This window comes from Hypoxylon trugodes (assembly GCF_022578975.1).
Source record: "Hypoxylon trugodes strain CBS 135444 unplaced genomic scaffold F4822scaffold_8, whole genome shotgun sequence".
Classification (NCBI taxonomy): domain Eukaryota; kingdom Fungi; phylum Ascomycota; class Sordariomycetes; order Xylariales; family Hypoxylaceae; genus Hypoxylon; species Hypoxylon trugodes.
The window spans coordinates 1612448-1623566 of record NW_026250023.1 but is presented as its reverse complement, the minus strand read 5'-3'; the positions used below and the strand labels follow the sequence as shown (position 1 = coordinate 1623566).

At 49.2% G+C, this 11119-nt stretch overlaps 1 protein-coding gene across 1 annotated transcript; it reads left to right on the top strand.

Annotated features, from left to right (window-relative positions):
• Positions 1-8466: 8466 nt before the first annotated feature.
• F4822DRAFT_432480 (fungal-specific transcription factor domain-containing protein) lies at positions 8467-10638 on the top strand (the record flags this gene model as incomplete). Its single annotated transcript, XM_051461657.1, has 3 exons — positions 8467-9064; positions 9112-9198; positions 9251-10638. 3 exons carry the CDS (start codon positions 8467-8469, stop codon positions 10636-10638), a joined length of 2073 nt encoding a protein of 690 aa, XP_051311399.1.
• Between the last annotated feature and the right edge of the window lie 481 nt (positions 10639-11119).

Genomic DNA, 11119 nt, shown 5'->3' with positions numbered 1-11119 from the left:
TGATAATTTGGGGACTCGCTGAGAAAGGACCTCGGCTGGAAAAACCTAAGCGGTTGGCAAGTAAAACGTGTTGGCGGAGGCGGCAGCTGAGTATTTGCACAACTGGCGTGCTGGCAGCGTCGTCATCATCTGCATCTTTCATCCCGTCTCGAACCTTACTGCTGGATCATTAGCCGGTGGGGGCACAGCGAGCTTGTAGGTACTATTGCTATACAGGCGACCCTTTAAGAGCCTTTCCTTACCTCTCATCTCTCTGCCTGCGTTGCGATTTACAGCTTGACGCATGCATACATATGCGTCGGGATGTAACCCTACATGCCGCGAGCTCTCTCCAACATTACCACTGGGTCTTATCTGGAAGAAAAGCGGAAACGATCATCTTTTTTCCTGGGAATTTCATGTTTCGGCACGGCGTGGGCTATTAGGGTTCTGTGCAGCAGATCGCCGTCCATGGGGGTTTGCTTCAGAAGTAGGAGTAGGTAGGGCTCTGCGGAGACGTGGGAGGAAATTCCATTCATATTTGGAGATACCTCCAACAATATGTCACAGCTAATATGCCCTGAATATACTGAAATAGATTATTGGTGCGGAGGCATCCCATGCTTTAGGCGCGTTCCGTTGCTGTTCAGCTCTCCCCATCACCGCTACTATTTCCCCTCCCTAGAACCAAAACTACACACGGGAACACTTGCCTTTTCTTAGTCTGCACACGACTAGCAATTTTTTTTGCCCTTTGGAAATGTGATATGTCTGAAAACAGCTGCCTTAGGGTATGTAACTCATCACGTTTGGCTCACCCAAGGGACCATTACATTCGAGGCAGTGTTACCACATAGACGCCTCCTTGACTAAGTAACTACCTCGTCCAGGTTCTTAGAATTTTTGTCTGCCGAACATCACTGCGAGCACATTGGGGCTCCAGCCTTGCTAGAAACCAGAATGCCGACACAATTGGGTCACCATAGCCCAATCTAGCGGAACTATTCACAAAACGCCCGCGAATCAAATCTTACATCCCCGCTCCCCTCTCGTTCGCGAAACATGGCCTATCCAGTAATTCCTATTTGACAGTTCCTATGAATGAGATATGTCCCGAGATTGTCTGCTTCGGATAAGCAAGGCTACCATTGCACCGAAGCCCAACGAAGCCATTTAGTAAAGCATCGAAGCCGCTTTTGGACGGTTACACACGGAATGGGGGTATACTTTGATAGGGCAAATTTTTCTGACAGGTTGCACGGTTCCCAAGAGCGGCCACTGAATTATTGCCCGTTACTAGATCGAGGTAGTTGACGGAAAGGTTACACGTTAGATTTCCTTCCGGGTAGCTGGATGATACTATTCGCCACTTGACAGCAAACTCGCAGAGCTAGCGTCAATATTAAATAATTGTTCCTGACATTAGAATGACTCCAGTCCTGCTCGACCACGTTGCAAATCCGTCGTTTTCTTTGGTTGAAATCATTGACTTATTGTAGGCTTACGCCCGTCGATACGGGTTGGAGAACCAACTTGGGCATTGTTAGTTTAATTAACTAAATCGTCGATGGGCATCAACCAAACCCGCCGGATCGCGATGTGTCTCTGCCTTAGTAGCTGATGACAAGACATGATCGCGAAGCGGTGAAGAAACGGTCGGGGAAGAGAGACCATGTGACCAACTATACATCAAGCAACGGCTTGCGAGAAGTATAGTCTAAGATGCGGAGAGCTGCGAGTAAGTCATGCCGTCATAATCGTACGAACTTGGAACTCAGTAAAGACTAAGTCGCATCTAATTATCGAAGAGGATAGATCTTGGGCATCGAACTACCCAGTCTGGCATCTCCAGCCTTAGGTGTTAGAGGGGTAAGACTCGGATTAGCCAAGATGCAAGACTTGTGATAGCGCCGAAGAAAATCTGCAGTCTAGCGATCTGGACGGGAGATCTGCCATGGCTGTCAGACGCCGGCCTGGACTAGTCCGATGCCTCTCGGCGAGGGCTCCGCTACGATTATGTTCTCGTGTCCGATGACTCGTATTGGTAGCTTGTAGGGCTAGACACGCGGGAATACAACTACAACAATGAGGAGACTATTCGGGGTAGTAGTGATGCGTACGTTGGTTGGGTCCCCCGAGTACCATCTTCCGGGCAGACGAGCCGAACTCCTTTTTGTTGATGTACCCTCATAGCACCGTATTGTTAGCCAACTGGACGGCTTCCGCGATCTAGTTGTGTTGGGTGCACGGAAAAGTCGCCCATCCGCGGGTGTTATGAAAGCTGCCCAATCCCGATCTCCTTCAAATACCAAAGACGACTAGATCTTACGGTATATTTGCTACGCGAAGTCGCCTGTCTGTCCAAGTAGCAGCCGGATAAGGCGCTGGTACTTTTGCACCTAATGTTTTGTCAGGGGCTGGCGGTACACCTAGCGATTTGCTCATTTCCCTATGTATCTCCGTCACCGACTTTCCGGGCCCGTCCTTTCACGCGACTCTTCCTAACGCATGAAACGAGGGGTCACTGTAAGACCGGCTCATCGCGATGAGCACTACATGAGCTTTCATGTTTAGTCTCGTGGAAAAGATATGTTAATCGATGAAGCTAATTTTTTGGTTGGAAATCTAGCTTCGAATCTCTAGGGCTAAATTTAACCTAGCGAAATAGATCAGGCGGTATAGCTGGATTATTATTTGCTAGTATGTCCGCTCGACCGGTAGATATGGAGTAGATATGGGGTTTCAAAGTGGTGTTTCGCGTTTCTGACAAGCCATGATTAATCACGATGATGGGCGAATATCGACCCGCTACCATGGAAATCAGGTAGAGAAATCCGGGCAGAGAATACTGTCTTTGAACCACATCCCGTGTACTAGATGCCGATCCGGTGAGGTGTGAATTCTATTTGCAGTGCTGAGGGACGCTTTATCTAAGGATAATTCGCAAAAGTGAATGATCAACAGTCACGCCGTGTATTCCAGTCCCTTTTTTGACTTGCGCGTATAACTACTGCTAGTAAAGGGATAATCAATCTTGATGCCAAGCAGCCTAGCCGGAGGAGCCATCAACCTGTCATCCATATAAAACCCACGATTCTGTGGATCCGAATGGCGTCGACCGGTGCTAACCTCCATTATGGGTCTTTTTATGAGCACTCATTAAAATAACCATATTTATTCTAGCAGTGATAAACTCGTGAGCCTCAGATATTCGTAGCCGGGGGAAAAGTCAGGACATGAGTATGCTTTGTCAACTCAGACGTTCAATATGTTAGTACCTAGGTATAGATCAATATTCACCACGGAGTTTTCGCGGTCTGCATCGTGAAACAAGGAGTAACATAGCAACTTTTCAAAGAGAAGGAATGAATGATTCTTGGTCGATGTATCATTAAGTACCATCAATAAGGTAAAAGCCTCCTCTCGAGTTAGCCTCATCGAGCAATAGGGGGTGCGTGGAGTTTTTAAAGCGGGATCAATACTAAGCAGGGATTTGTTGCTGACCCTAGCCGATACAAAGCTGTTCGACCGATTGATTAACGGCTCGCGCAAGATATGCGAATGCAGCTCAATGGGTCCTCGCATAGTATGTACTCACAAGAGGGGAACTTGGAATGGAACTGCAGCAAACATACATGCCAACATGCCTGGAAAATTCTACCAGGATGGACCCCTATCTTTGAGTCCTCGCCCATCCCGCGCGCTTCGGTTTACTCTGGAGCGAATTAGTACTTACATACAGCTATACGGAGTACACCTTACGGCCTAATAGGCAATGTAGGTGATCTGCGTATCCTGTACGGTTTAAGTAGCCGACGTTACGTTCGCGCCGGCTCCCCCCTGCTAGTTGACAGTTCTGCATCTGGACGAATTTGGCTAGAAATGTCCTCATCTCGAAGCCTGAAGGTGAAAATTATACAGTATGTTTGCTGTAAAATACTGATCCCCTTTGTTTGTACGTCTATCTCTTTTTAAAAATAATGACCTTATTCGGTTTTTCGGTGAGTTTCATAATGTACCTGCGACGCCTGATATGCGCTCGGTTATCATAAGTCTTGATCGCCAAGAAGTCGTTGAATTATGACAAGATCCTAACCCCGGAATCCAGAGACATCCTTCTTCGGGGCAAGCCGGAGGCACGCTTTTTGGCATCTGCATGCGACGCTCGTCTGAAGCGTGCATGCTAGTGGTCTAGCCCGAAATACTCCTACTCTCCGTGTGCATTCACTCTTGCCCCCCTTTTCGCAGCCTCTATCTACCGCGTAGGTGCGTCTCCCGCTATCATATTGGACGACGTTGTTGTCGCAACTAGTGAATATGATGACACAGTGCAGCGAAAAAAGATTAGCGACAATGTACGATGACCTCGTTATGAGCCCCTAAAACTGTGCGGCAGTAGGTTGGGTTCACTGGCTATTTGCTCTGCCCGCGTCGTACAGGACTGCGCCGCGTGTCCCTATTCGTATGAGGCGCGTCTAAGTACCCCATGCGTGCCAGCGATCCTACGTTTATGGAAGTGTTGAGGACACCACACGTCGGGAAAGATTGGTAACCCAATGTAACTTGACTATTCAAGCCTCATTCCTCCTTAAGAGATTGTTACACATGCCTTTAAAGTAACCCCCGGGGCATCGATCTAGGCAGGAAGAGCAGGTCTGCAAGGCCGGCAACTTTCCGACGCCCAAAAGGGACTGCCGTCCCAAGTTGTGAAATTCTGGGGAACAGTGGACGACCATAGTAAATTGTCGGTTCCCCCAAATAAAGTACCCAACATACCTGGAAACAGTTAATGAACTCGTGGGGGTCATCTCGGGATACGACTAGAAACATGTATGAGTTAGGTACTTTACTGTACCTAGGTACCCCTTTCGTTATTGTAACATCTTGACCGCATATATGTATAGGTCTGTATTGTTATGCGGAGTAATTTTAGACCCTGCAAAAGAACGACTACCCCCAGAGACGATAGCGCACCAGTCTCTCATGCAAAGCTAGCTGCCGAAGTATAGGCAGAGTAGGTTGGGACAGCCATTATTCTTCCTATGACGACGTTATGGGACGATATTCGGATTTCATAATGTCTTAATTAGTCTTTCATTAATTCTCCCCGTAATATGATTGGTTTACAACCCCGGGTGCCATCAGTTTATAAGCACGGACGACAAATCAGAGTGGATTGTTACCTGCAGGATCTACACGCTGCACACTGTACGTTCTGGGTTAGCAACTTACTACAATTTGTTATTTTATGAGGGATTTGAGATGCGCTTAGTGATGACACTCAGGCTGGAAAACAGTGTGAGCAGTGCTTACTTAGGTACCTACGAGTTTGCCAGCGCAAACAGAACACCCATAAGAGTCCAGAATAAATTATTCTAGAAAATTGTACACCACACATATCCCTCGAAGTTAAAGGTCGTTACCTGGTATTTCGTTCATCTGCTTACCTATCACTTTATGAGTTGTAACAAAACGTAGAATGGTAGATCTGCGATTCGGATCCTACTTCCTGCTAGGGGGGGTTGCTGAATCCCTGGAACATGAACAAGGATGGTCGTTAAAATCTCGCGATATAGTTACCGTGTTTAAGTTTCCTTGTCGACATTCCTAGAAAAGAGAGCATCGCGTAATTTTTTTTAACAAAAGAAAAGCAATTTGCTGCGTTCCTATTCGTCGCGTCAGGGGTATCAGGGGTTGTGAGCGGCCAACGCCGCCGAGGCCCTGTACTTTTATTAAAACCCCGACAAAGCCATCAGCTACCTGCCTTAGGTACTTTAGGTACTTATTCGATCTGGTAGATTCTTCTTCTTTCCCCTTACACTAGGAACAATTAGAATTTCCAACTCCTGAACAAACTAACCTCGATATTGAGGCTCAATCTCTCCTTGTATCTTACCGTGCCGTCTCGGGCCGAGTCACCTTAGAACCTGGTGGGCTTTGCTGCGAACATAACCCAACATAGATATTTCGGGGTTCGGATCAGCTGCAAGCTGATATCAGTAGCCAGTTACAATATGACATCTCGGGTGACACAACAGTATCCCCAGACTTATCAGAGGCTAGGGTTGTATGTCGGGTTGAGGGTGATCGACCCAGGGAGGTATTTCACCTGGGCTGGAAAGGGAGAGTACCCTGAGAGGCTATGTGGCCGTTACGGTCTGTGCCCCCCCTTCCCGGGTGGTCGAATGATCGAATGGGGGCACGCAGACGGCGATGTACGTAGACGCATGTCGCTAAATAAACTCAAGAGTTCACGAAATGCACGACAGCGGCAGCAAAAGCAAAGGACGCCACAGTCTAGGGTCGGACGCTCCATCCGTCGAGCCCGGTCAAATCAGATTCATCTTCCCATCTTTTCCCATCTTCCCAACCTATGATTTTTCTTCCCAATCTTTACCCCCCGATCCCAACTTTTTACAGAACACAATGCTTATTATCCAGAGGCGAGCATAATCCCTTCCGGAATCTACCTGCCCTCGTCAAGCCATCGCAAGGATTTGAATCCTTAACAGCCGCTTCAACATAGGTAGCTATCGATTTCCAAAGAAATATTGAAAATATTGGAGCTTAATTCCTGCAAAGAAAAGGAGAGAATATGTATGTGTTCAACTAACCGTCAATTGGTCATTGAGACGAGAAAGTCCGAAATTGACAATCAAAGTTGTTGGTTTCTGTTCAGCGCAAATCTCCCCTCATTCACTCGCTAATAGAACCCCTAACGAAACAGCAGAAACGAAATAGTAGAGTGGATGCGACACTGATGATATCGTTCTTTTCGTCATTCTCTAAAAAGCCTTAATTGTCCTTGCGACGGCAAATGCGAAGAGTCGCCAGCATGAGGTAATCTATAAGAATTTTTTATATGTACATATATCATTTTGCATCCAAGGGGTAGGATGATAAACGTTCAGATGAACTGTGGGCGCTGTCGAATCTTTCTTGGCTTATATTCCGTCATCCAGCAGCGAATCTATGCGGGCGGGTTTAGTGAGATAGGCTTCCTTCGGGCCCGGTCCGTTAACAGAGATCAGCTAGCCAATTCTCGGTCTAACGCCCGTCTTTTATGTAGGTAGGCATTTTTCTATTGCCCCCCCCCAATCATCCCTCATCCCTCGCCCTGCTTCGCACAGTTCGCTAGGCGATCCGTGTCGCATACTACATACCTCATAAATACCTACTTTGAGGCTGCGGCCACCCTGAGATGGATAGGTAATGATGATGATAAGCTGGATCTTGTACCGACTAATTTCGACAAACCGCATCGCATGAGCGACTCCTTTCCAGATTGAGAGGCTTGCGGGAACGCCTCTAAGAGCTAGTCCACCAAACCATATCATTCCAAGTATCACCAAGTACCTCCTGGTCTCGCAGGGTCCCGCTAAAGCTGCATGTGCATGCTGGGACCACATAGTGGTGGGAGCAGTGTACTGGGGGTCCTACGATGGGCAACAGGGGTCCGAGAGGCGCCAAGCTCATGTAACCCCATCCTGCTTGCATTCACATCGCCATATCCATTGCAGCCATCTCGTTCACTAATACCAGGCTTTTTCTGGTGCTTCACCGTGGAATTCCTTGGGCTGCCGTGTCGCTGTGGTACACAACAGGGTCTCTCTCACATATCCTCACACACGTGAAGCAGCCATGTAGGCCCGGCCGCCGTGAGTGAACGATGGGAATGAGTTGGTATCCTCCCTGTGTCATTTGTCCGTCATAGTACAACTCCCAACTCTGCCTACCTAACTGTTGCTTACTGCGCTCTATTCTCACGTTCGACGGCCCACAAGTTTCCATCCCCATACGCTAGCTCTACCTGTTTCTCCTCTTCTCATCTCCCTCTCTCGCTCTCACTTCCCCCCCAAAGGCGTACAAGGGCCCGGAATGGGGGTGGAGAAAGCTCAGTGCGTCTTCGGGCCTTCGCCGTCTACCCATCCAACCCTGGCCTATTAGTCCTACCCCTACTCTACCTACTACGGTACGCTGATGTGCATCTCCCGCCCACGTATCTTCGTTTTCCGCTAGCCGCCCCACGGTATCACATCCACGGTCCAAATAAGACCTACACTCCACCTCCGCTGCCCAAGCCCGACCCCTCCATCTGTTTCCTCGCTTCTCTACAGAAGTGCCACTCATCGCTGCAGCTCAATCAGACGCCGGGTCGTCTCGATTGCCCGCCCGTTTGCCTTTTGCCGACGACTGCAGCAAGGCTTTCCCTTTGAGGAGACCAATCAGTGCCGTCGTCTCGGTTGCGACCAGCTTGACACCTCTCCATACTTTTCTGCAGGATTGTCCTTAGCTGGATGGGCCTATGACCTTATACAACAGGACCTGATCTTCGGTGGTAAATTGCCACCCCGGCTCGTTTTTTTTAAATTTTTATTTCCCTTTCATATGAAACATAAGATTCGGTGTGCTGTGCTCTCATCCCGCAGGCAGAAGCTGTCTTCTGGTTAAATTACTCGTGGGAATGATATACTTTTCCCACGAGCTATGGACTGCCCGTTGGCTCTAGTATCGGACGATGGAGATATGCCTTGGTCAGATAGTCACAGTATGGCCTCCGAAGGGACCTCGTCCGTCGTAATGCCGACATCGCCTCTATGGGCGAATCCCATCCAGGCCAATCGAATGGATACCGGCCAGTTGTCTCCTATCAGCACTGAACTCGAAATCCCACCTGTGGGCGTAGCCGCATCTTCCGTGCCGACCATGATTCATTCTGCCACGTCTTCAAGCGCAGAATCCTGGAGTACCAGCTACAGCGATGACCCCGAGCTAGACGACGAAGCCGAGCACGATCTGTCATGGGAGAGAAATTCTGACGATGTATTGACGGTTCCTAAACTAGAACCCCTCGAAGACGATGGATTCCAGATGGACGAGGTGAAGGAGGCTCCCCGCACGCCAATGCCAGAGCCGAACAATGCGCCGGTACCACAGGCAAAGTTGAAGAGACCAAGAGGACGCCCCCGGAAACACCCCCTCACGCCCCAAGTGGCAACGAATAAGATAGCGAAAGGTCGCTCCAAGACCGGGTGTATTACATGCCGTAAGAGGAAAAAGAAATGCGACGAAGCAAAGCCGCGATGTAAGTTGGTGTTACGCCTATATGTCCCTCGTGCCTAACACGTATAGGTTTAAATTGCGAGAAAAATGCTGTGGTCTGTGAAGGGTACCACGAGAAGACGATTTGGAAGAGTGGAAAGGAGAAGGCCGAAGAAGGTATTGACAACAAACACTTGGGTGTACGCTCATCCTCTAACATTCGGTGTAGAGCGACAGAAACGGCATAGTCTGCCACACATCACACTTCAACCAATATTTCAAGGAGTCGAGACGCCCGAGGATATGGTCTTCCTCAACCATTATATCAGCCATTTGAGTGGCGTGCTCACGGTTGAAGGACAACACAAGAACGCATTCAAGGATATGTTACTTCAGATGGCCGTGGAACATCGAGGGCTCATGCATTCTATCCTCTCCGTCGCTAGCAGGCATATCGACTATGACACCCCTTACGGGCTGAAGATTCTTGGTTCCAACCCGAAGATAACCCTAACTTCGCTGCTAACTAGATCACAATTCCACCACAACGCGGCCATGGAGAAGTTGTGCGAACCAGTGGGCAATGAGAACGACCCGAAAAATAAGACAAATCTATCTCCTCGATACGGACAAATGCTTTGCCTATTACTACAAACTCTCGCGGAGGGAAACCCGAATGGCGAGCATCGTGTTCACCTTCAGGCCTACAAGAACCTCATTCAACAAACGCCACCCCCAGATAATGCCTTCTTGATATTCATCACCGAATTCTTTCAGTATCGCGTTTTCGCCGACGAACTCATACGGTATCCCGATTTGCATACCCCACGCTTGGCGACCGAGGACTGGGAGCCTTGGCTGGAAATTCAGCCTGCACGTTTGATCGGGGTCGCCGATGGCTTGTTTCACTACCTTGCGCAGATTACAACCATCCGGAACGCCATTAGAGCGAATATGGCCGCCGAGATAGACCCAGTGGTCGACTACACTTCTCTATACCGAGCTGCTGAGATCGATTCGGCCATTCGAGAGTGGACCCCACATTGGCCGCCAGGAGACAGTCGGGATCGTGTAGGGCTTCTATACAAGCAGATGATGTGGGTGTACTTATTCAGGACAATCTACCCACCATCTTCCAACTCGCCCTCTACACTATTCGGTCAGCCGCCGAGCATCATACCCTTATCACCGACCTCGCAACCTCACTCAGCCCGTACCCCGCCCTCATCCGAGCGACCCACGAGTAGCCATACGACACCTCCCCGCGCCGAATCACCGCCTCCGATTCGATACCCTCCCCACCACGACCACCGAATAACTCTTGCCGTCGATGAATCGTTGGCAATTCTCGATTCGTTTAAGCCTAGCGATCCCGTACAGACTCTACTCCTCGTACCTTGTCTAGTCATCGGCTGCGCATGTTTCGCCCCCGCCCAACGGGAAAAGGTCCGAGCTGCAGTCCGGACAGTAAGAGGGTATACTGGTCTTCGGAATTGTGATCGTGTCGGCGAAGTACTCGAGGAAGTCTGGCGGCTCATGGAGCGGGGCGATTGGACACGCGTATGGGATTGGCAAGGCGTCGCAAGAAGCATGGGCCTCGACTTCTCTTGTGCTTAAGCACCCAACCAACACCATCTCTCCATACTTTCCCACTCACCGTACTCGCCAACTCGAAAACCTGCCTAGTTCTCAAAATCTAGGGGCAAGTCCCCACACCCTAGGCCTCAACCACCCAAAATATCTTCTTTTTATTTCACGGATTTCTTTCTTGTTTCATGCGTGCTTTTCTGCCGCTCATTTTGGTCATTGATGCTATCTTACATATATACCCATACTCATAGCTCTGGTTTCATGTTATATCGAATAAATCGCGAAATTATACCATAGTCGTTTGGCGGTCGGGGATGGTGAGGGCGGTGGCGGCGGCGGCGCTTTCGGGGGGAAGGTCGACAGGAAATAATGCGAACTGGGTGCGACGAGTAGTATCAGGACGTCAGATGGATAGCATGATCGTACGGAATCAGGATCGGGGATCCATCTCCTGTAGCTTCTAGGCTATCCGCGCGCGCACCCTCCTCTCGGCGTAACCTGGAAACTT